We start from the raw sequence: 26658 nt of genomic DNA, 5'->3' as shown, positions 1-26658 counted from the left end.
ATGAGTTAATTAAGGATGAGGATTTTACTTACCAACTCAAAGCAAGGTCACATATTCCGTTTTCATGGAATTCTTACTCATTTTAGACCAGTTTTGCAGTACAATGTTAGTCACAGAAAGCTTGTCTTGTAGGCTGTAGGTTTATTTCAATTTGTAGCATAGTCACTTGTGTTTTTCCAGAGCAACATTTCAGAATTTTCCTCCTTGCACATGCTTCTCTGTGGTTGTCTCATTCATCAGTGGAGCGGGGTGGTGACCCTGTCTAAAGGCAGGGGTCTCCTGGGCTTCTCTTTTTGAGCATCTGTTGAAAGATCACAGCTCAGCCTCCACCCGAGAAGGTCTGCGCTCATCCCGCTCATCCCTGGCTCTCCATCTTGGTGCTCCCCCATGTCTCCCACTGCCTCCTAAACTCCTTTCTGCCATTTTGTCAACTGTCTAACCGCATGCCATCGCCTGTACCCTTTTACCCGCACACACCCCCCTCCCTCCCCCAACCCCTCTGTACCCATCCATCTCCATGCTTAAATATCAACAGGCGCGGATGTGTCACTCTAGAGGGCCATTGATTTTGTTTTGTTGTTTTGAGGAATCCACTTGGAAAGACAATAACAGGCCGTCCCCCCAGAGCCGTGTCGCAGACTGATTACAGCCTGCCCCACCAAACACGCACTTCTCTCATGAACGATGGCTTTTTATGCCTGCTGGACATAGCTGAAATAACAGATATGTATGTGACTGTATGTAGTTATTATTTACAGAAGTTGTTGTGACTGCTGTGTGGTATTTGGTTGTACATTTTTATATAAAAGCAATGGTTTTGTTAAGCCAGCCAAAGTGTTTTTTTGCATTTAGATGAAGGAATGTATCAGAGTAGACTGAAAGAAGAAGAAAAAAAAGCACTTTTATTAAGTTAAAATGACTTATTTATTTTTCAAAAAACACTGTACATAGCTAATTTATTGTTGTATTTTCTACTGTATGCCTGTTAATATTCTAGAGTATGTGTATGCCTGCCTTATTTTATGTCTTTTTGGCCCTTGCATTGTTGGCTGCCTGTGACATTGCTTCATACGGTGTGTAACAAAGGCATTGGAAGATAAGCGACTGCAGTTACCACATGGATATATATTTCTGGGGGAAAAAAGGTAAAATAAAATTAAATATTTTTTAGAATTTTCCAAGTGTGTGAATGTGTCAGTTACTTGAATCAATGATCCACTAAGCCCAAGTCTCCTTTATTTATAGAACACATTTACAAACAATAGTCATTCCACCTTAGTGCCTCACAATGATAAAACAATAATTTACATGAACAAACAAATAAGAATGACATGAGAAAGTTAAAGGCATTGTGTAAACTTTTTAGAAACATTTTTTTAATAGAAACAAGTGTAGTGTTTAGAACGAGGTAGAAATTGCTATGAACAGAAAGAAAAATATAGTGACAATTCACACACAAACATCAGTAACATGTGCTGCTGTTGAATTTCAACTTCAATGAACGTAGTGATGGCTTTTCAGAGTCTTAGGATTTCTTAAACAGGTGAAGTAGCTCTTTGCCTGTTGACTTGAGTACATCCAATCTCCACATTAACAACTGGGTGTTCTCTCCTTTACACTCCCTGATTGGCTGAGACACCTGTCCATCATAGTTGCCTCTACCCACGTCCATTAGAGTGTGCACATCCTGCAGCAGCCTCACAACCCGCTGGTCTGACCAAGCCGAGCTCACTTTCTCGAAGGAGTGCCTCCTCAAGGTGCTGAGCATCTTCTGGCGCAGGTTGCGGGATCCTGCGTCAATGGTAACAGCGTGCAGCCCCGTCTCCTTCTGGTAGGACATGATGAGGAGTGTGAGCAGAAAGGAAGCGGCCTCCAGGAGGGGCAAGTTTTGCACCTTGGTGGCTCTCTTTTTCCGGGCAGTGTCTCCGGCCCGAGCGCAGTCCAAAAGCTCCTCCCTCTGCGCTGCATCAGACACCAAGTCCAAGGGTGTCTTTCCATGTTGGTCTTTCTGCTGCAGGATGACTGAACCTGTGGGGGAAAAAGAGATAACAGCTCACTTCCTTGTCTTGTATATCAAACTTATAATACCACGTTGCTGCCAGTTATAATATGCACAATAGACAACGACAAAAGCATGAACAATAGGTCAAACACAGAGGATGAATTTCTCTACAGCAGCAATTCCCAAAGTTCAGGCCCCCTTATTGATCCAAACATCTCTCGGGGCCCCCAATAATAATATATTTACTCTATTCGATTTATATTTTATGGCTAAAATGACATATAAAGCAAAATTAAGCCGTCACTGTAGGCTAAATAGTGGTTTAAAGCAGTATTATGTAGCTAAGAAATGTAAATCTTTATTTTCTCAATGTACTTGTAGACGAGCTCTCGGGGCCCCCAGGGACTTTGGGAACCACTGCTCTACAGGAACAATAACATATGCAAAAAAAAAGTTAATATGTTCTCTTGAATTCAAGGAATGAAAGCAGACCGGGCTAGCTGGGCTCACAGACAAAACACCACATTCAGAAGCCAGGCAGAAAAGACGGAGCATGGGTCAATGGTGGGACACAGCAACTGATATAAATAGTTCATAAAAGTAGACAACACAACAAATGTGTTTTACTGTACACACAATCATCCACACACACTCAGCCACAGCGGAGCAGAGCTTAAGTGAACAGCTGTTTTCCCACTGGGCTTCAGTGCCAGCCTGGGCTTTTAGCTCACTTCAGCGCTAACTTCAGCTGACACTCGTCTTAACTGTGGGACTGGCGGGTCACTTTGTGTTTGTGTAAGAGACGCACAAGGTTAGTGACCTGATGGGAGGCTCAACGTTCTTGTTGACTTTTTAAGCTCCGAGCCTTTCTCTATGCTCAGCTGCGCTGGTCTGAAGGCTTAAGGAAATACTTTGAAGAACAAGTAATTTGTAGTGTCAAAGCTCTCATCCAAATCTGCATCTTCCTGCATGACCTTGAGGAAAACTATAAGGGCCTTAGCTTACTTGGACCCCCTCAAGACAAAACTGTCACAGCTAAATCCTTCCTTTCACAAAAGTTATAAACTAGCATTTACTGTCTCTTTTAGCGTTGCCTGTTCACCCTCAAATGTATTTTCCAGGCAGACAACCTGTGTGCACTCAGACTGAGAGAGCAGGTCGAGTCAAGAGTGAGCTTTTGTTTGCTTTCACATGAACCCTTTTCTGAGGCAAACTGCTCTTGATGGCACTTGACTGTTCAACCTCGGCAGTAGCGCTGCCACTCGTGATGGAGTTTACAGCTCTGCAGTGGCTTAGGGTGACACACAAGCTGCTCAAAAACAGCTTGATATCACTGTTGACAGTAGTCTCTGGTAATGTTGCACTGCTGAGATCTGGTTTTCTAAAGGAAGCCAATCGTGTAAATGGCTCTGCTCAGTGAGGATGCCGTACACATTCTGGCCTTGACAAATTACATAATATAAAAAGTTCAAAATAGAGGATAATACATTCTTTCCATCACTGTCTTTGTTTCTGAACTTTCACAGCGTGCCTTGTTCATGAGATAATCGGAGCGAGCTCACGTAGCTGTTAGCAAGGAAGGTCGGTGCTCATCTACCTTTTAGTGCTTCAAGCGGCGGTGGCGAAAAACTCAATCTGCATAAATTGTGGCATTAATCTACATAAACTTTTACATAAGTGAGGAAATTTCAAATGCAAGAGGTCAGCCATCGGGGGCAGCAGTCAAGGACATAAGAGCAGCCATTTGATCAAAGTGGCCACCAGAGAGGAGCAGCGGAGGGGAGGGAGAGAGCGAGAGAGCTTTTTCACAGAGGGCCATAATCACGGGGTTTCTATAACAAGCTGTCCTCGCTATTACACTCATCTACAGCTCATCTAGTGGGAGTGGCTTGCAATAAGTGAAGCCAACCATGGCCTGACACTTTGCACAGAGGTTCTGGTCCACCAAACCCACTAATTCAATAGGTTGTGGAAGAAAAAAAAAAACAACGGTTAAATAAAGTCACCCTTCGTCTGCTTGAATCTGATGGAGGGGAAGTAAAAGATGTTGCACCTCAGTGGCTTGTCATGGATAAGTCTACAGAAAAAGAAAGTAGGTGAGGTGGATAGAACAACTACATGATTTATCGTTTGTCTAGTTTCAATTTACGTATTTATTTTGTTTGACACAGAAAACCTGAACTTCATCAAAATAATGGCTAATGGCTGTACAGTAGAGACACATTTCAAAAACGATTATTTAATTTAAAAAAGGGGGTAATGTACCTCTTGCAGGTATTGGGAAATAATATCAAACACTATTTTACACTTTGTTGCCATAATGATCTAAAAAATGTGGACCAGTTTCATGTATCCTCTGTAACGCAATAAATTCCAGGCTATGCACATTGGAACGCTTGAGCAGTAGAAGAAATGACCACAGGGAGCAGAATTACTCATAACCGTGTGCAGCATGCGTGTTACGTCTCCTTTAGTGCTGGCTAATGTATGTATTTCATTGTTAAAATCCCCATTCTCACACACTGGACAAGTGGTCAGTTATCGCTGGCATTATTCAGTAGAACATTATACAAGGTTAGAATAACACAGGCAGGTGGTTTTAACTTCCACACAGCTCCTGTTATGAGACCTGTGTCTGGGGAACAGCTTCAGAGTAAAGCCAGCGACTGATGTGGATCCAGGTATAGGAGGCCTGGGTGTCAAGATATTCTGCGCAAGAGATAAATGCCGCACCTGGGGGAGTTACACGGGAGCACAAGGTAATTACACTACCCTCTGTATGTGCGTATGCTTGTGTGTACACAAGTGTGAAAAGGCCCGGCTCAGACCGAGCTCCCAGGCAGAAAGCAGGAGGGGAATAGGTTGTGTTCACGTGACATTGTAATATTCTGAAGTCTCTAAGGATTATTATTGAGGTGCAGGAGAGGCAAAATTTGGTGTTAGAATTCGCCTGTCAAACTGTAAATTTTCAATCGTTCCGACGTGGTTTCAGGGTTTTTCCACAAGAAACAAAAACTAGCACAAAGTTTAATGTATTCTTTACCAGTCTTGGGGGTAATGTATTGCAAAAGTAACGAGTTACAAAACTATATTATTTTTTTCAGTAACTAAGGAATACAACATATTACGTAAACAGAATACAGGAATATATTAGTCATTACAATTTAAGTAACTCAAGTTATAAGTGTATTTAAATGGTTTGTATTGATGTACAAACGAAAAAAATGCCAAACTCTCCAAATAAAGTGCAGAACCAAATCAAGTTGGACACTGTAAGATCTGCACTTTCATTTAGCTAACATCATTAAAACAAAATATGATAGAATGGGGGACAAAGCGAAGGAAATATATATCTGACTGCACTTTTGCTCTGTGGTGTTATTCCTATTTTCAGTTCATATTTTGCCAAAAGTAACTCAAAAGTAACTCAAAGTAGTGTATCTCAGCTACATTTTTGAAAGAGTAATATGTATTACAAACATATTACTTTTTAAAGCTGTAACTATTAATGTACAATCTGTTACAATTTGAAAGTAACTTGCTCAACACTGTTCTTTACATATTCAAACAAACACGACAGCAGCACAATAAACCGCAGAAGTATCATGTCAATTTGAGGTGATGCAACATTGCAGGAAGCCACAGTATATCACAATATCACAACTGACTTGGCTGTTTGTCCCGATACCGTTTTTTTCAGTCAATGTAACAACACGTGAATATCGTTGTAATATTCAAGACAGTTATGACAATATTTGTGTTCAATATCGTACAGCTCTGTATTGTAAACCAAACCCCGGATTAAAAAACGGAGAAGGTAGGTCTCCCGAAAAAGAGGAAACCCAATTCCAGGACGTAGTGAACGCAACCCATTCACATGGCGATGTACAGCCTGATGCACCATCCAGATGTAGTCACATACGCAGAACCGCCGAGCCCTTTAGCCTTTAGAGGGCAGGCGAAGACAAGAAATATTGAAGAGAGGAGGAGGAGGGAGCGAAATTGGCGCAAAAGGAGGCAAAGGGGAAAAGAAAGATGCAGCTATACGCGCCCTCCCCCTATGCCTCTTCTCAGTCTCTCTGGTCTGAGGCAGCGGTGGAGGCAGACAAGCTGAGAAGCAGGCAGCTCCACAGCGCGGTAAACACGCTCTCCCTCCTCTCCCCCATCGCAGGCTGAAAAAGAGAGTGTGTGTGAACTGCAGCCAGGGGCACGGCGCAGCACACATCCACAGGGAGCAGCGCGGGTAGGCAACAGCGACTAGAAACAACAAGGCCAGCCGAGTGGAGCACCAAAGCACCGACTAAAGAATCCGACAGAGGACACTGGGGGGAAGAAAAAGACCAGCCGCATGTGAATATGTTCAAAACAAAAATGTGGATGTAAGAATTAGAATACTTCTGATAAAGGGGACGCTTAAAAGAGTTGTGAATCGGGCCCTAAAAAAAGTTTCCTATTGTATTTCACTACTGTGGCATAGTATTCTTTTTTTCCCTCCCGAATTGTATCGCCCCCAATGTATTTTAACAAAAGTGTATTGTCCAGGGCCTAGGATTGGGCAGCTAAACACTAAACAAACAACTTGATGTCTTCATTCTGTTCATTCTGTTACCTTTTATTATTTCCGTTTAATATCAAACTATGATTTTGTATCAGGTTTGAGCAATAACATGGCCTTGTATCTTCATGGTCAACTAAACAAAATCTCTTTATCAAACCACTGCCAATTTACAAACGGAGCCAAACAAGTACAAAACCCAACAGGACCTTGAAACATTTGTTTGCTGATGGAGTAGCGTGCTTTTGAGACCAACCCAGACTCAGCTATTATGCGAGTACAAAACATTTAAAATGCCTTAAGGTGAAAGAGGGCTGTGGAATAAACAATGATTTGGGTTCCTTAGCCTCAGCTACCTACGTCTTATGACCTTCATGCACAGTATCAATGTACACATGCGAGCTTTCACTTTGTGTGGCCACTGTGGCCTCTAAGTTTTATTAGGCCACCAGAAATGACAGGCAAACACGCTTGATTATCACGCTAAAGACGCTGTATGTGTGTGTAACAGCATTTGGGTCGCTCTCTAGACACTCTTTTCCAAAGGCTACCAGAAATTATTTAACCTCTTAACCTCCACCTGAACCGAGTACATTTTCTCCAGTTTGGCTTTACCCAAATCTAAAAAGTTTCTTCACAAAAAGCAAAATAGGGATGAAAACGCAATTAAGATGTGATGTGACCAAAGAGCGCCAAAAATGCGCTTGAAAAGCAACAATAACACAATAAACAAGCAAGAAAAAGCATGAATAAATAGTGATGAAAAAGGAACAAAAAAATCCCACAAAAGCGTGAGAAAAAGGTGACAAAAATGTAAAGAAAAAAAGCAATGAAAATGTGACAAACATACACAACAACTACGAAAACACGACAAAAAAAGAGACAGAAACGGTTTAAAAATGTGGCGACAAAAAATTTACGGTCAGTTGTGTAGGTCTTAGTTTTCAAATGAGCCATTACACTGGCCTAATCTGTCACCTCCAGTCGAGAAACTCTCAGATTTGGGTAAAGCCGAGAGATAATGTGCTCGGTTCAGGTGGAGGTAAGAGGTTAACCAGGAAGGCCCCACTGAGATTTCAGAATTCATTCATTCATTTTCAGGGGAGTTCAGGCCAAAAAGGGAAGTCGATTGTACATGTTTTTAGTGGTAGTGGAAACCGCAGCACCCAAAGGAAACCTGCACAGACATAGACCATGCAAACTTCACATAGAAAGGCCAAGGACTTTCCTGCTGTGAGACGAAAGGGATACCTTTTTGTCTCACATTTCAATCCAATACTATTTTTATCATCTAACTAATTTCAGGGGGAAAAAAACTGAATTTTAGAACTCCATTCAGCTTTGTGTGTGTGTGTGTGTGTCTACAGTGTAGCCATGACTGAATCCACTGGTCTAAAGGGACGGAGTGCTTGCTGTGCCAGGGAGCAAATGACATCTTTCAGCTTGTTCACATCAGCATCCACAGGGACTGCTGCATGAAGTGTATCAAGTGTGTGCAATTTTCTTTTGTGCACAGAAGTGAGCTACTGAGACCGACTTTTCTCGTCTTTCTTTAATAAACGAGGCAGACTGGAAAAAAAAAAAAAATCACGAATACAGCACTTGGTCTGGGAAAGTTTTGAAGAGACACTATGAGCGAAGAACGTAAACGTGCCAGTACAAACAGCAAATACAAGACAAAAACATCAAAATACAGTAGTGCCGGACAACTGTGGGAAAAAATATCTACCGCGTTTCCCGGACTATAACTTTTTTTCAGAGTCTGGCTGGGGGTGCGACTTATATATCACATGTTTGTTATATTCACACTGACAGCTGCTAGAGGGCGCTCTAGGTTTGTCTACCAATATCTGCTACTCCTGTACCACTGAAGATAAAAAAAAAACGGTAATTGAGCAGCAGAAAGAAAGTTAGGAGTGAGCGAGAAAGTTGTGAGGGACTGGCAAAAAGCAGTGGTTACTCTTACTGCTTTGAAGAAAACAAAAAAATCTAATCGCGGGCTAAAAGCTAGATGGCCATAGTGAGAGGAATTACTTTGCAAGAGCTTGAACAACGTGCTGCCGGGAGAGGCTTGTTAACAGTGCAGTTACGCCTCCATGCCCAGGTAGTTGCCAAGGCTGGTGTGACATATACTCCGGAGCGACTTATAGTCCAGAAAATACAGTACCTGCAATTTCTCTGGCCAGTATTAATTGACTTCATGATACGAGTTAGAGCTCTCCTTTTTAAGGACAGAAGCATTAATAACGCTTGAGAGAGGACTGAAAAATGAACTTCTAAACTGTCTGAAATACAGGGTGTGCAGCTTTTACTTAAGAAGCCTGCAGACTTTTTACCATCTAGTCTAATCTAGACTAATTGTCAATTTGAAATCAAGGACACACTTTTTCAGGGAGCAGTAAAATAACACAAAAATAAAACAAAAAACCTTAGCTTAGTAGGCGAAAGTGCGTTACCAATTAGCAGTTTGGGACGACTTACGGGGCTTATGTGTTGGTGGGCCACAATGCCATCCATGGTGGTGACAGCTTCAAGGCCTTTTTTCTTTATGTCGCCGCCCACTTTGCTTACCGACACGCCCCTTTGTGTGTGTGCGTATGGGTGCGTGCCAGGGCTCAAACTGCACGGCTTCGGGTCTTTTTCCATTCCAATCAGGGGTACTGGCTGCCCTGGCCACCGCGCAAAAATCCAAACAGCTGAGAAAGGGGGCATCGTGCGCAGTTGTAGTCTCTTAATTAGAAGCCAGAACGTGCTCATTACAGCATTTTGGATTCAGGGAAATACTTTGCATGCATACATATTGACTTCACAAAATAATATAGCCAAGGACGCTTCGAACCTTGCGCTAAAATGAATACCAACCCGCGCAGAGAGGGTCATGTGGGGCAGCCTTGGGCAATGGGAGAGGGAGGGGGGCGTGCGGAATCAGCCTTGCCCTTAGCCATGGCATCCTTTTCTTGCCAGCTCTCCAAGCCTTGAGGGAACTGAGGTAGAGGGGGTAGGATACATCAGCCTCCCCCCCACCCCGTTTTCTTTTTCTTTTTTTTTTACAATTCAATCCTAAAATGCACATAGCCAAGGCCCTAGCAGCAGACAGGCGTACAATAGGGTGAGATCACCGAAATCGAGTGCTTTGTTTGTGTGCCAGTGTTGCCCTCTCTGGCCTAACGAAACCCTTGGCAACCGAGTTCAGCCCAGGCTCTTTTGGAGACAACTAGGACTGGGTGAATGCCTCAATGAGAAATATAGTTCCAGGAGATCTAGCAGGCACTCAATAATGGAAAAAACACACGTACACGTACACACACACACACACACACACACACACACACACACACACACACACACACACACACACACACACACACACACACACACACACACACACACACACACACACACACACACAGTATAATAAATAAAAAGTAAAAAGCAATGAAAACGCATCTGGTCCACTAGTCCGCTTTCCCGTTCTGGGATAATGCGGCGAAGTCTCTTCATCCAAAATTTTTTAAAAGCAGTCTGATGAATGGGTTTTAAAACTGTGGGCACAAACACAACAATCTGTTCTGCTTAGAAATCCTGGAAAGGACTTAAGGGCTGCTTTGGATAATTAAGTATGGTTTAAGCCTTTAGGTCAAACATTTAAAAGTCCATTCCATACACACAATCTAGATTAAATCATACAAAAGAGCCATTCTGTACCACTAAAAACACTAAACGACGTACTTGATTCCATACAGAAGTTATGCAAGTGGCAGAATGCTCACCCACCAATCCAAAGATTGTCAGCTCCAGCCAGTGAATACTTTGGTGTACTTGGGCAAGACATTTCCCCTGCCAGTGCTGTGTACGTGATTGTAAAAATAAAGGCATGTTCGCAAGAGCGAATATGGGGAATTTACCTTTTTTTTTTGGTCACTCGTACGCATGTAGCTTAATTTCTTAGTATACCTAAACCTAAAATAAATGCATGGGTAGGGCTGTCACGATAATTACTATATAGACTTATCGTTCAATAAATAACAGATAAATGATATTTATTGTCTGTACATTTATCAACATTTCCCCCTATTTTTTCTTTGTAAAACCTTGATTTTTAACTGAAGCACATTAAGTTACATCTTATTTCATGTTTATTATTTCATTATATGATCATGCACTTTTAGAACAAAGGTTTACTGTCATTTTTATGCCTGAGAGTTGACAGTATGTAGTATCGTTAGAGTCAATAATATTGTTTATCGCGATACTTTCCTGCCTCAATATATCGATCTTCAAATTTGTTATCGTGACAGGCCTATGCATGGAAAGTCTAGTTTTAGTCGTGATTTTTTCTAATGTGGTTTATTTGAACCAATTTGATCTTGTTTGATTCTTGTTTTCATTTAATGGAATGTAAGTTAAAATAGTTTAGTAAAATATTGCAATAAAATTGCAATTCTCTTCTCATGTGCAGTCTGTGACAGCTGGATATTGGCATTTAATTAAAAGCTGATTCTCTACTTGACGAAATAGTTACATTTGTTACATTGCCACATTAGTATCCAAAGCAAAGAACAGTTCACAGCAAAGTGATCACATAGTAAATGGCATGGAGTCAAAATGTCCAAGCTACAGCCCTGAGGTAAGCTACCAGCTATAAGGAAAGATATAAGGAAATGCCAGAGCGAGAGAGAAAAAGTAGTTTTGTGGAGCGTACAAGCCTGCAGGTATTTAAAATGGAATATTCTCATCTGCATTGCTCTCCTGGTCCCAGAGAAGAGACCTGACCTAGACAACAGGCCAGACGTCTGCAGCACACACACATGCTCACTCCACTCTGGCTGCTAATTTTACAGATACAGAAAGCTGCTTCTTCATCTGACCTCTTTTAATTTGCTCGCTCTTCTGTTAGCGAGAGAGGGAAAAAGCACTCTTGTTTCCTCACCGGGACTAAACAATCCCAGTCTAATTTATTTTTGAGGACAGAATATGTACATGTGTTAATGGGAAAGTCGAATCAAATTAACTATAATTAGTCAAACTGAGAAGTGAGCCGAGACAGAGGTATGTTACTTGGGAGACTTGTTTGACGCTGGCAAATGACACTCCTCCCCAAACTCTTAAAAAACACACACACATTACATTGCCACCTGCTGCAGCGTACCCCTCCTACCTCCCCTCACCCCACACCCCGATGACACCCATCACGCTCGCTTCAAACCTCCGGAGGTATGGTACGCAAACACACCAAACTACCTCTGTTATGACACATTTCCACTGAAACGACTGCGTATGAATTTGGTACATGGCAGTTCCTGACTCTTCTAATCACGTCAGGGAGACATTAGTAGACAACTTATGAGCAGCTGGAGTAATCAGTTTGGACACATACTGTAGTCAAGAGTAGCATGAGGATTATAGGGACAAGCAATGAGGCAGAGATCATCCAGATTTTATAGACTGTGAGAGCAAGGCTTCAATGGTCCCAAACACCCTTCTATTTGTTGTCATTTGTTGCCAGGTATCTGTGCAGTAGTTTGTCTTACAAAGACAAAGATTACCAGAAATACCGGAACAGTGCACACAAAATGCCAGTTTGGAAAGGATACTCTACAATAAAGCAATCAACAGGAAGGATAAGTGGTTAAGTACAGTAGGAATTACTGTAATTATCAGACTTTAGGGCATTTCGAGTTCTCCAACATTGCATTAGGCTGAGAGCTAGTTTTACAAAAAAGGAAGAAAGTAGAGGGTAAAATGTTTACAAATTGTTGTCAATGGGTTCAAAAGTCAGTCATTTGGAGACCCCAGCTTTAGGGTTATAGAGTGGCGTTAAACGGCCATATTATTGCTTATCGCAGAGTTTTCTGCAGCAATATATCATATAAATGAGTTATCAGTGCAGGCCCATCAACAGGTCCTTGCTTTTGATCAGCCTGCTCTCACTCATGATGAGGTCAAAAGCAGCTTTCAACCTGTCAGTGAGCACAGCTCCATTTGTTGGTCACATTAATTTAAAAGCTTGTCTTGGCTGCAGCAACAGAGGCAAACCACAACTGCATTAAATCATTAGCTAAATGGCTTATTCGAAAGATTAGCTCGACTGGCAATCAACCGGTCCGACGTGTTAAAGGTGTTTTATTTTGACATTATATGATTCCATCAATGTGACAAGAGACATTTATTCATAATTCTGTCGGGAGAAAGACAGATTAAATGGAGTGATATTTCAAGAGGCAGTGTCCAATTGGAATCCGTCCATCTCATTAGAAATTCCAAGTACATGTTCTTATGTGGGGAAAGGAATTACAGTGATGAACTGCAAACCCAGCAATAAAAACAATGTGTAATGTGGGATTCCCTGTATTTGTTGCTTTGACAAGTAATAAGTTTAAAATGCTACTGATAATTTAAAAATGATAATTAAAAAATCAACTGTCTCAAAAAAGGAAAATAAAGACTACCCATGATTCAGCGTATCATTATTTACACAAAACACTCATCAATACTGTTCACAAATAACATACCTGCATGCTCCAAAAGCAGTCGGGCTATGTCCATGTGCCCATTGAGCAGGGCGTCGTGCAGAGGGCTGACTCCACCCACTTGGCTGTTGACGATTGGAGCGGGCCAATGATGGAGCAACGCCTGAACACATGCAGTGCTGCCGTGGTTACAGGCCTCATGCAGAGGGGTCCACCCTGCATGGTCTGTGTAAAGATACAAAAGGTATGAGTTACTGATGAGGATGAGAAGAAAAAGTGCCATTAATGCTGTAAAAATTACGTTACTATAGAAGCAGAAACATCTGTTTGATGGTTGTTAAGTAAACAAGCCACTGTTGTCAGTAATAAATGTGACCAACTGTCCTACATCTATAACAAAGCAGGGAGTCAACCCACACCCACGCCTTAATGAACCACTTTTTCAATGCAGTCACTAATATAAACATATTACTTACTTCAAGACATTTTTCTCAAAAGTAGCCATCAAGAAGTTTCGTCTCACATGCACAGTTTTTTTTTTATGTAAACAGAATTTGAAATTGGATGAGAAGAAAAATGTCTGCAAATAAAAACAAACCTAGTCCACATCTTTAAGTCTGCAAGCTCCAAGGCGACTGCTGAATATAATTTACATTTACTTTTCTAGTTTAACACATAGCTCTACCTGTTCACATACTGAGCAGAATCTCTCAAATAACCTCTCAGTTGTGAGAAGTCATTTCAGCCCTGATCAAGAGTCATAATGTTTGACCAGCAGGGAAAACACGCACTCATTCTCACACACGAAAAGGGAGTGATTCACCAATAGTTTCCAAGCGACTGCAAATCTTCGAATCACCATACCCACATCGCTGATCTTAGACACACCCTTTCGCATTTTAGCTAAAGGTTACCCTCTCCAATGACGCGATTGTTGTCTCATTTCGCTCTACTTTTCCTCCATCGTACGATCTACAACACCCCACAGCCAGCGCAGCAAGATGATGCTATCACGGAGGTTATAGGGGGGGAAAAAAGGTCCTTACCTTTAACATTTATATCGCAGTCTGGGAGCGTCAGAATCTTAAGCACTGTCTCCACTTGGTTCTTCTTACACGCTCTGTGGAGGAGGGTCTCTCCTTTGGCATGGACACAACAGCGACGGACAAACACGACCAGCAGAGAGGAGGAAGAGGAGGATGAGCCGGAAGACAGAAAGAGAAATCCAAAAATTAGGGTGTGACCGGCGTCCTGCCCATTGTCCTCCTTCATATGATGCAAAACACCAATAACATCCCAGATCATGGCCCCAAAGCGCTGGAAACTCTGTCCCACCAATTGCAATTTAAGAAGCGTAATGGGGGGCAAAAGGAGGGAGACGTTTCAAGGGAAAAGAGTTGAGAATAAATTAAAAATGGCTAATTTGCCTGACTTCCCACTTGCCCCTTCAAAGTGTGGATGTGAAGTCGAGTAGCTGTGAGAAAGGGGTGCTTCTTCATGTCCACTTGTTCGCTATAATGTCATTTGAAAAGGAAGTTATGGTACACAGCCCAAGCACAAAGCCCTGCAAAAGGATTCTTCACAGCGCCAAAGTTCAAACGCCTCCCCTCTGCATTTGTCATCACACGATATATACCAGCAAACCGCACAAAAAATGAATTCTAAAAAACAAAACAGCTCCCACAATTTGCCTTTTTCCATGATCTTATTATTTTTTTCCTCTTGATACAATATTGAGTCAGGAATACATTAAGGAGTGCAGAGACCCCCCCCCCCCCCCTCCTCTTTTCATGTATGGCTGAACTTCAGAGGGAAGTTAAAGGCCAAGCATGAGTGGCGCTGTGCTTGCCAGTATAATACAGGACTGCAAAGCCCATAATAAATGCTTTACTAGCTCACCCCGGGACACCACGCCTGTACAGGGGGCTCCACTCCAGTGCGCACAGAGCAAAAGGGGAGGCGGGCGAGGGAGGGGGGCAAAAGGGAGGTGGATGAGGGGGACGTAAAAATAAAAGGGGCAGAAAAGAGTAAAGGCTTTCTTGCATTTCAAAGATTTCAGAGAAAAGGAAGTGCTGAAAATCCAATTTAACCTGGTGAGAGGTGTTTGAGGATGCAGAAGATATAGTAAATGCCAAGGCTTGGTTTTGAAGAGGTGAAAAAAAATAAAGAAAAAATCCTCCAAAAAGACAATGTTTTTTCCTATCCAAAATGCCAAAAAGGCAGTGGAAGGCAGCCTAAAGTTGGCTTCTAATGAGTAAGTTGTACTGTGTGGCATGTCACTGTTCTACATGAACTGTTTTGCCATTACCAGGCTCTAAAACGCAGTGATTAAACACCCATTCCACTACACCCCATGTGTACACATCCTCGCAAATGCCAGGGCCAATCCATGCACTGTTAAATCACTTTAATGGCTCCAATTTGGACACAACGCCTCTATTATAGGGGTAATTGCATGCTCAGCATTTACAAGCACGGAAAGGATAAATCTGCCTGTCCTTTTCTATAAATCCCCAGTTTCACACTTTAATAGAAAAGTTAAATGTATGTGTTGCTCTTTATGTCCCCTAGTCTACCTGCTCCACTCCTGTAAAGTGACGCTTGGCCTGCCTATTGTTGGAGCAAAAAGCCACACTGAAACAATGCTATTTGTCAGAATAAAGGTTCCAGTTAAAAGACATTTAAGACTATTAGAGGACTGATGCAGTCATACTTCAAACAACAGTAGCTACTCTTCAAAATGATATCTGAAAATAGAACAATTAAAATGGTTTACTGCACATTGAAATCATTTTAAAAACATAAAGCGTTTTTGAGTGCATATCACACATTAGACACAATTTTTGCTAAAACAACGTAAACACAATTATATTTAAGATTTTGCTAAACAATTGTACCCAGCTTTCTTTAGTTTGACCATTTTTGTGATGTTTATACTTTCACTTCCTTATTGCACACCGACAGGAAGTGACATAGATAGAGGACAACAATTTCAAACTGTTGCCATGTCAACCATGTAATGCAACTGCAATGGAACTTTACCTTTAACTATGTCACTTCCTGTCAGTAGCTTAAAAATTCAAATCAAAATAACTTTTCTGCCCAACATTTCTTCGTTAATTTGCTGCTTCGCTGAAATAAACAAACCTGTCATATGCACTTTAAGCATTGTGGAGATGATCTGAACTTATGTCCAGTAATATTCCTTTGTTTCGTGTGGTTCTAATTCTTAATGACATGTTTCAGAAAAAGGTCTTCTTGGCTGATCTGACGACGGCCAAGAATCTTTGTCTTTTCTTCAGACCCCACTGAATGTTGTCATTTATTGATGTTGCACATCAGGACTTGTCAGCAGCTCCAATGCATATGACTAAGAGGGAGATCTTTCAGATAGAATAGAAATTTGATAACAAAATAAATAAATAAACAGAAAAAAAACATGGAAGTTTATAACAACTTTAACTTTGTCATCGCTTTTTCATTGTTGCATAACTTAAAAACAAACAAATTGGTTTAAGTTCAGCAACCACTGGGGATCCCCCAAAGAAAATGACATTCCAAGTTCTGGGCTGGATTGAAATCTTCAAAAGTTTCTGAACTTAATGCAAAATTTTGGAAAACAGAAGTTCACCCCAAATCCCTGAACCCCTCTATGCTTCTTTGACAAAGCTACCGAGAAGGTTCCAGGAGACGAGACAAAAGCTCCAAAGCAAAGAGGAGCAGCATGCAGTAAAAGAAAAGCATTGAGCATACATACGATATGCGCGGAGAGCGGGAGCAGGGAAGTATGGAGGGAGAGGGAGCCGGGATGAGAGGGCGAGAGGGGAAGATGCTGTGCCGAAGGTTCATCAAAAATTAATGGAGACCGCATCGGTATAGGGATCACGTAGTAGAAAAACAACACATGCCAACAGCCTTGAGTCTCCTGCCACAGTGCTACCCCCTTCCCTCCGTTTTACCCCCGCGCCCCTTTTTTGCTCCGGCACAGGGCCTTTCTGATCAGGTGAAGGGGGAGATATGAGCTCTGACACCTTGGAGAGTTCACACAGAGTGCCATGCCTCTAATTGCAGGAAGTTCCACCGGAGCGGCCCATTGTATATTTGCCGTGCTCCCCTAATTGCTGCAATAATATCCCCAAAATGGAGATCTGAGGCACACTGTGGATACTAATATGTGTCACTGCTCTGTGTGGGAAAGCCTATTATTTCTGTCTGTAGCGTTTATTTATCTAGTAGTGTTTTAAAGAGTGAAAATGACAAAGAAAACAAATCCAAGAGCAGGGAAATCAATTTCTAATGGTGGGGAATGATATCGCATTTCATAGCAGTGGAGGGCCCATAAGCCCCATTTTTACAGATGAGTTGGTCTTACAGCTGACGACAGTGATGCAAATCAATCACCCCTCTCCATAGATTACATGCTCTTGATTAAACACCAAGTGATGACAGGGCTATCATGTCCCTCTTTACTGATGACCTAGTGCTGCGCATCAGTCCGTTAAAAGTCTGCCCCCTGCAAATGTGCTGCTATAACAGCAGCCTGGCACACCAGTGTCTTACCTGCTGCATTGACTCGGTTCAAGCCTTTCAGATTGTTGCCTTTGACTGTGCCATTGTCAGTGGCTTCCGTCGATGTGCTTTCAAGTCTGTGTAAAGATAAAAGAAACATAAGGGTCTTTTAAGACAATTGTGACATGTTAATAATATATAAGCCATCATTAAAAAATTCAAAGTTTCAGCGACGGACCATGACTATATTTGGGATCCTAGGTACAGTATACGGTACTTAAACTAAAACAATCATGGCTGCAGCACAAAAGTGTCATTAACAAATGAATATCTGCATCATCTTATATGGAATATGACAATATCTGTCAAACCCCCACTGTGTTGGCCACACACACTTCACACACACAATCCTTCACTCCTGTCTCCAAAGCATTTTTCCTCCCACTTAACGCCTCAAACGCAGAGACGGAGGATTCAATGTGAGCAAGCACATTAGGAGGAATAACTAGTAAAAGAAAGTGAAGCCTCTTCAAAGTAGTGGCGTGCTAATAGCTGTGGGCTGTCACTAGTCCTGTGAGTGGGTATAGGATATCAGCCTGCATGCAGCCTGACAGGTGTCTGTGTGTATATGTGGTGGCATGTGCGCGTGCGTCTCATTGAAGCGGAGTGCCATCCGTATTACAGAGAGGAGGCTTGTTCCCTGATAATTGGCTTGTTCAGAAGCCAGGAAGGAGCTCCCAGCAGTGAGAAGGAAACACGCATCCTGTCACGTTGCTTGTTATTAACAGGGACAAGGCTGAGAGGAGAAGAGCTGTGCTCTGTGTGCGTCTGCATAAAGTCCAGAAGTGTGTCTGGGAAGAGGCCACTTTTATCTCAGACCACTTCAACCAAGAGTCCCTTGTCTGTACAGAGTGGCATCTGTAGAGGCCGATGATGCTTGGCTTGTATATGGTCCAGAGTCATGATCTGCTTCAGGTGGGAAACATAGTTTTCAGCTTTGGCCAGGAGCTGTACGTGCCCCAACAGTCACTGTCTCAGAAAATTTGTTGGTGTTAACAGTAAGTAATGAGGATGTCAAAATATACACCACAGAAACAATGCATCATCTTTAATCTGACAAAAAGCAACTGCTCCAACTCAAAAATGTTCCTTGTTTCACCTATGTGTGTGTGTTTTTTAACACTTTTTAAAAAAGTCAAAAATAACACAAATAAATATCAATAAAGTGATGACAGCAATAACTGGGGCGGGCGCACAGATAAAGAAGTCATGTTGTTCATAATGCTTCTTGTATGCACCATATTAGGATTGTTTTCTTATGTATATCTCGCCAAATTAAGATGCAAAATGTGCAACATTTCTTACATCTTCTCACCATTTAAATATTTATCGTATTGATAGTTATTGATTGGGTCCAATGCTTTCCTGAGCACACTGGCATGCCTAGGCAAGTCTCTCATCCGAGCAGGGTACATTTCCATCTTTAAACTGTTTGATATAGTCTCAACCCATGTCCATGTAGAGATTGAAAAGTGTAGCAGTAAGTTCAAAAAGCAGCCGTGGTGGTAGGAGGGGTGAGGGAGGTGGTCGTGCATGAACCTGTAGCCTTCAGCTGAACCTGCTCCCCGGTGACTCCTGTCCTACTCCAGGCCAACTACCTGCTGGTGGAGCAGCAGATGTCTGATAGGCCTGTGGACTGACTCTCTGTCTGTGTGTATGTGAGAGAGCCTTCAAGACAGCGGAGGGATTTAATATGCGAGGGTTGATCAAGAGAGGTTAGGGAGCGGTGAGAGCCAAGAGCTGGTGTTCGTAAGGCAAGACACAAAGGCCTGATGGGATATCTGTATGTCTGTCAGTCTTGTGTCCAAAGCAGAGTGTGTGTACGTGTATGAGGGGTCTAACCTCCCTGTGCACCCCCTTCTGTCATCCAGCACACACTGATAGGATCAGGCCTGGGCATGACCCATCACATGCCAGCTCCTCACCCTCTGTCTGACCTCTATTTGCCTGTCTTCTCTCAGTCTCTCCATTCATGCATCTGCACTCCATATCCCTCACACACACACACTCCTCCACTGTCCAGGTGTTCCTTTGTTCCTTTCCACTCGGGTTTCTCCATACACACACAGCCATGGAAATAAACTAGTCAAAACTTTAAAACGCTATAATGAAAAAACAATCTCGGAAGTCAAAGTATGTTGTATAAGTACGCTGCATGCAAAATGTTAACTCTACAACATTTGAGGCGAACAATTCTTTAGAATACAGTATTTGAAGCCAAAGTTGATTTTGCTGTTGAGGTACAGTAAATACATCGTACATACAGTATATATTTAACCAACACAGATAACTTACACGGTGCCTGTGTCAGTCATGCTTTCTTCAAGCAGAGTGGGACTGGCCTCAACACTATAGCGATACGCAGACTGACTTAAAACCTCCAGAGCTGGTAGGTATTGCTGCATCTATGAAGAGACATCCACAAAAAAAGAGATAAAGGAGAGTGAAGATTTTTTGCAATTGTTGGAAATGTATTATTCAATCAACAAAAAAAAGAAAAAAAAAACTTACTATTTTCTTAACACAAGGGGGGTCATCTCCAACAGTGGATCCATTTCTGCAGCAAAGACACCTAAATACTGAATCAGCTAAAGCCAGCTTCACTCTGCTCGAATTAACTTTGGCAACAAGCTCCACCAGAGCACTTGGTGACAACTCTTAAGGTCAAAAAAATAAAAAGTATATTATTTTTAATGCAAATCTGAACATATTTATCTAATAATTGCATTACATACTGTAGCTGATAACTGCAAAATGTTCGGCAAAGTCTTTCAGGCCCTTTTCCACTAGAGCTTGGTTTAGTTTGAAGTTGTGCTGGCACCAAAACTCCACCACCACCGTCAAAAGTTCCACAAGAGAGTCAGTCACACGGAATTCCTGCTTTTTGGTCTTCTTTGGATCTTCCTACAAAATAAAGTATGTGCATCACAACATAAATAACATGTTTGTTGGAAATAATGAAGAAACTAATACCGAGAGAGAAGTTTGTTTGAGATGCATCCATGAGAACGCACCTCTGATGCTGCATCAACCAAGAGCTGAGAGAGTCCCTTCACTGCACTTGACAACAGAGTGGAACGCTCCCACACCGTCCAAAAAGTACCCAATATCAAAGCACCTCCTGATGATTCCCGCACACGTTCAGACGCATGTAGCTGAAGTTGCACCCTAAGTCAGAAATAACAACATTTTATCAAGGCATCTCAATGACGACAATAGTTTTATGAAAATCCTAAATAGATCCGCGAGTGTGATATTGCTGCTACCTCGTGGTGATGGCGTAGAGTTCCCCACTAAAGAGCGTAACAATAAAAGCCAGAAGGTTGTGGTGAAAATGTAACAGTGTTGGCAGAGCAGGTCCTGGCAGAGGATGACAGGTGGAATCTCTCAACAGGCAATAACTGTGACAAAAATAGAAACAAATACTTACTTATGTAAAAGCCCGCCACTTAGCAGTAAAATCATAACATAACTGTGGTAACTTTTTCAAATTATTTTACCAAATGCAGGACTCTAAAAAAGGCCACAGTCCACCTTTGCAGCAAGGGCACTGAAACACCTTTGAGAAATATTTCTTCACTGATTTTGGACCAATCCAAGGAGGATTTGCGACCAGCAAGCTTAGCAAGAACTGCTGGAAGATTCCGAGGAAGACCAATGTTGCATTTCCCTGTTACGTAACAGGAAAGACATTTTTGTCTTGTCAAACAGGGGAATTTGGAGTTACTATTTAAAGGAATACGCCACCGTTTTTACATACTGAGATATGTTCTTACCTAAGCTTAGACGTGTTCTTTAGTAGCTGTCTGGTCTTCACCCGTGCCTTCAATCACGTAAACACAGCGCAGACAGCGTTAGCATTTAGCCTCTCCTCCTCTCCACTATAAATAGCACTATAGCTACCAAGGTCAAGATAGAAGCTACCAAGCTCTTCCGCGTTTTCCCTATTCAAATATGGTCACGTAAATGGTAAATGGTCTCAACTTAGACAGCGCTTTTTCACCTACATTAGGCACTCAAAGCGCTTTACAGCAAGGATCCACTCACCCATTCATACTCTCATTCACACACAATGTACACAGACACTGGGGGCAATGTGGGTGAAGTGTCTTGCCCAAGGACACAACAACAGTGTGCACTTTCATGAGGTGGGATTCGAACACCCGACCTTACAATCATGAGACGACCTGCTCTACCAGCTACGCCACTGTCGCCACTGTACGTGAAGTGTTACACTACAAAGTATGATTACACAAAACTAAACAATATGGATTTTCTAAGCGGATAAAAGGGGGAACTATATTGTAAGGCGTAATAATACCAGTAGTTCGAAATCCGCGCAGTAACTGTGCGGACGCCGAACTACTCCTTTAAACATTGTTTAATTTTGTGTAATTATACTTTGTAGTGTAACACTTAGGAGCTATAGTGGAGAGGGGGAGAGGCTAAATGCTAACGCCGTCTGTTATGATTTTACTGCGCTGTGTTTACGTGATTGAAGGCACGGGGGAAGACCAGACAGGTACTAAAGAGCTCGTCTAAGCCAAGGTAAGAACATATCTCAGTATGTAAAAACGGTGGCCTATTCCTTTAGCACAAAACTAAATGTAATGTGGTATTTCTGGTCCCACCTGTTGTGCATATTCAAGCAGAGAAACCAAGTACTGTGCTGGGGGGAGCAGACCAGGGGACAAGCTCATGGAGTTAAGGGCTTCAATGACAAGGCCACACTCTATCATTGTAGCAATTTGGCTGAAGTCTGCATCCATGGCCTAGAAGAACAGAAGAACAATTGTAAAAGTCATAAGGGAACAATGTGAAAAGCAGAAGAAAACATGCCCAAAAAGGAAATGCGGGCAGAAGGGTAATAGAAGTTGGAAGTTAATCTCAAGCTCCTTCAGGTCATTCCATTTTGTCAGAAATCGGCAAAAACATATAGAGTCAGGAAGAAGTAATGGAAATACATGAACTCATAATAGCAATCTTATGGAGATCCACTTGGGTAAAGTACGGACAGGACAGTTGAGGGTATTGTTAATAGGTATGCCAATCACAGCTTTCAGACCAGCTGACAGTAATGGTTAAATCTGTGACCTGGCTGTGAAACGCCCTTGATCTATATGTCACTTCCCATTGAAATGTATGACATAAAGGTAATTGAATGACCCGATCTTGGCGAAACACAGTAATTTTAGACAGATGCGGTTGATCATGAGTGGACAGAGTGCGAGGGTTTGTCTACCTGGGACTGTGAACAGTACTTGTCATTGTAACTCAAGAACTCACAAAGATGGAGTCGTGACTGGCTCTACAGAGAAAGACAAGAAAGGCCAGATAAAAAGTAAGATACTAACTAACTGATAAACTGAACTCACAAAGACAAGTGTTCAATGTATGTACTGGTACCTACGTTGTGTTGGATGATGTAGTCTTTAAGGTCTTGCTCTAATTTGTTAAGGTCTGGAACAAAACCGCTCTCCTCATTATCGTCTAGGTTGAAATTCATGTCTAAATACCTTTTCTATTAAAGACAAAAAAAAATCATAGGATTCAGCAGAAAATACTCATAAAAAGTTATAAAATGTACTTACCCCAAAAAGGTGTTGAACTATGTGACTAACAGGGTAGCATGGGGCATCATGCGATCTTATGCCTTCTGTAATGGGCTTAGCCAAGACATGAGTAATGCCAGGATAAGAGGGAGAACTGTAGTTGAAGACTTTAGCCTTTCCTGCTTTCAAGAGCCTGATGAAAGATTGCAGTTTATGATTCAAAGTCTAACAAAACAATGAAAATGCTGGACGAGGTGTGCAGAGATCAATTTGATGCCTTACCGATGAAACATGGCCCTGCGGGACGGTTCTTGAACCATCAAAAGAACTCGCCATCCCTGAAAAGCCCCTTTCAACTTCCCATTGGCGACTTTCTCCCGCCACTGTCTGGCAGGGTAGAAGGTAGATTTTGTAGTGGAAAAGGCCACCTCATAGGGTTCTTCAGGAAGCCAAGATCCATTTTTTACACTGTCTAAAATATAGTTTGGAGTAACAACCCACTTCCCTGTAAAAGAATATGAAACAGAATATGAAAAGCATATCAGACTACTTGATTCAATTTTGTTGTATTGATTTGATTGTATGGAATTTCTTACATACCTGCAGCACATGCAGCAAGAAACTTTTCACTGGGCAAAACCTGAGGGACTACAAAGTGGGAGCTGGCATGCTGATAAACCTGAAAGGCAATATGAAGATGTAAAGGTACATTCATAAATCGATCAATGGCTATATTACTGCTTGATACTCATAAAATAAGACATTGCTTTATGTTTATTATATATTATTATTATTATCATTATTATCATTATTAGTTACTGTCAGAAGAAGAATAAATAACTGGTTGGAGTACAGACAAGACTTACTGAACCCCCAACGTATTGTCCACGGAGTTTGCGGATTCCTTTGATTAAAATCCTCTTATTCTCAGGGTTTTTGATGCCAGATATTTGGAAGACATAGGTGTCCTTTGCCATTCTACTAGGAGGAAATACGCTTAAACAGTGAGATTCAAATGCACTTGAAAACACACAACTCAAACATGACAACAACAACAAAAAGTCTTCCAGTTTCTAGAATAGTGACAGTTTGTCAAAGTCAATATTATTTACAGACGTCTCAACACAACAAGTGAGTCAGCTTCACCTTTCTCATCCCAACTGTCCTCTTGTATATAGTATTTGGTGATGCGCCATAAGCTACTGGGTAGACGTTTCAATGAGGCATTTTATTATCTTGTCATAACAATCAGAGAAAATAAGGACACAAACTTTCTGACAGAAGGAATAATGTGTCCTCCACTGGCGAACTTGTTCCCCGCCGAGACGAGCTGACGACACCTATCAGTAAAGTGTATGTGAAAGGGAAGTTTACAAACTATATAAATCCAAAGAAATACAACCACTGTCCCATATATAGCATTCGTGTCTATCGACGGAATTACATATTTTTTTTACAACGACTGTATTGATTATGGACTTTATTGTACACTCGATACACCGTAAAATAACCTATTTTCCAGAGATGCACCCCTGCCGGTTGTTTGCTACTTGGACTGTTCCGAAAGGCGGAAGTTTTCACAGATCCATTTCCGGGTCGTTGTTACGGACGCTTTCCGTTTCTATCCCAGATATCAACAAACGATCATGGATTTTCAGCAGCACTGATTGAGTTAGCTCTGTGGCCAATTGAAAACGAGGTTTATCCGCAATATTGCATAGTTGATCATTATTTGTGGCGTATAAATGCGCTTTGTATGGCGATTACGACAAGAATTTTAACCTGGATTGAAAGGCAGGGGGCACTTTGTGCAAGTTGGGCTTTGTGACGTTAATTGAGGCTTTTCGTTTTAATGCCAACAATGGAAAATTACGAAAGACTGACTCGCTGCAAAGGATCGTAACATCTTCGCCCTGGATGCTGCTAAGTACACGAGGGGGCACGTACGAAGACGATAACGGTAATAGAGATGTGCACAGTTGCAAATCCTTTTAGCCAGACTAGTTTGTTTCTAATCCAGTTATTCACATATTTACGGGTATCTCCGGTGTGTTCAAAATGGTGTACGATGATGCGTATCTATAGGGACATCAACGCAAATTAGCTTTTGCTATTTATAATCACACTTCCGGCTGCTGTGTTCCAGTTTTTCTGTTTTAGTCTATGTCTCTATCAGATGTACGTCTCGAATCTTCATACAGGCTGATTTCAGACTGTGTAATTTAGTGATTATGTGCCATTTTATTATTGTTGTTGTTGTTATTAATATATTCTGGTTGAGGTGGTGGTGCTGATGAGACATAACCCCCCAAATACTGCTCAAGTATGGTTCTTGCCTTTACAAAAAAAAAAAATCATCTATATAATTTATTTATTATGTTTCTGTGGCTGCTGACTGTTAGTAACCCTCTTTAAAACACTGTTGACTTTAACTTGACACGCTTTAAGTGGCTTTAAAGTGGCTGCCTGGGGGACACACTGCTAAATATTTCAGGACAACCTCATTACTGTAAATGGGCCTGTGTGTGAGCCTGGTGAGGGTAGACAGGCAGCAACCGGAGAGATAGGACAGTGATGTGATTTTTGCATGCATGCGTATCTCAGTGCCAGAACTGGTGTCCCTGTTGCAACAATGTGTAACACACTTGGGCTCTAACAACATCTGCTTTGTAAAGAGCTAATGACAAGACAGCAGAGACTAAAGGACTTAAAGTATAGTACTAATGAGGACCAGTGTGCTTCTGGGAGATTCCCCACACTTGGATGTACTTCCACACTTATCTTTAACAGACGATGGTTGGCAGACTAGGAGGTAGATCCCCAATAGACTTAGAATGTATACGTCCAGACTATCAACCCATCTGGCTGACAGTGAATATGGTGTCAATTCTATGGGCAAATATACAACAGTTTGGAATCATAAATGCTGGTTCAGTACATATTTTTTTCAATGTTAGGCTCATGATATAATTTGCAGAATCTTATACACTAATACCTGACTGGACATGGACTGCTTCACATATAGTGGTAGAAGAAGGGGTAGGGAGAGGCTGTCAATGAAGGAAAATAATATTTGCCCAGCTGGCTAAATGACTGTTGAGCTTCCTGACTGCCCTGTCAGAGAGAGAAGCATAGACATAGCACATAGCAGCAAAAATGCGGAAAGTAGTGTGAGGAGCTGTTTGGAGTTTGACAAGGATTATTAAAATCCGAGTCGATGACGAAGAAGAAGTGAGAGAGGTGAAGTGTGAGAGAGCTAAATTGGCTCAGACACTCTCTATTACCTTACACTTGATTCATGTTGATGACAATAATAATATGAGACTAGGTAATGCCCATACTGTTTTTTATAGTTAAATCAGAGGTCACATATAATAAGAAGATTAGTCTGTCTAAAAATTCTGAGTCAGTTCACTAAATATAGTATTGATGATACAAGATTGAACTTGTTGAGTAATTGAATAAGTGATCTAGACCAGTGGTCCTTGCGACCCACTGATAATGGTTCTG

The 26658-nt window shown here is 41.7% G+C and overlaps 2 protein-coding genes across 2 annotated transcripts in view; one reads left to right on the top strand and one right to left on the bottom strand.

Annotated features, from left to right (window-relative positions):
• Positions 1-1327: 1327 nt before the first annotated feature.
• On the bottom strand, positions 1328-24125 carry slf1 (SMC5-SMC6 complex localization factor 1; the record flags this gene model as incomplete). The annotated part of the gene is made up of 17 exons (XM_079577154.1): positions 1328-2028; positions 13070-13252; positions 14074-14166; positions 17588-17673; positions 19892-20001; positions 20108-20253; positions 20332-20500; positions 20611-20764; positions 20863-20997; positions 21097-21266; positions 22228-22368; positions 22839-22904; positions 23007-23117; positions 23188-23341; positions 23431-23653; positions 23749-23827; positions 24015-24125. The coding sequence occupies 17 exons, from the start codon at positions 24123-24125 to the stop codon at positions 1526-1528; spliced, it is 2634 nt and encodes an 877-aa protein (XP_079433280.1). The 3' UTR covers positions 1328-1525.
• Positions 24126-24780: 655 nt separating this feature from the next.
• Positions 24781-26658, top strand: part of kiaa0825 (KIAA0825 ortholog) — a 98017-nt gene continuing 96139 nt past the window's right edge. Inside the window, exon 1 of the mRNA XM_079571908.1 lies at positions 24781-25108. Coding sequence (XP_079428034.1) covers positions 25066-25108 — 43 coding nt within the window. The 5' untranslated portion in view covers positions 24781-25065. The remainder of the gene's footprint in view (positions 25109-26658) is intronic.

Source organism: Gobius niger (genome assembly GCF_951799975.1).
Source record: "Gobius niger genome assembly, chromosome: 1".
Taxonomy (NCBI): Eukaryota; Metazoa; Chordata; class Actinopteri; order Gobiiformes; family Gobiidae; genus Gobius; species Gobius niger.
This window is presented reverse-complemented; position numbering and strand designations above follow the sequence as displayed.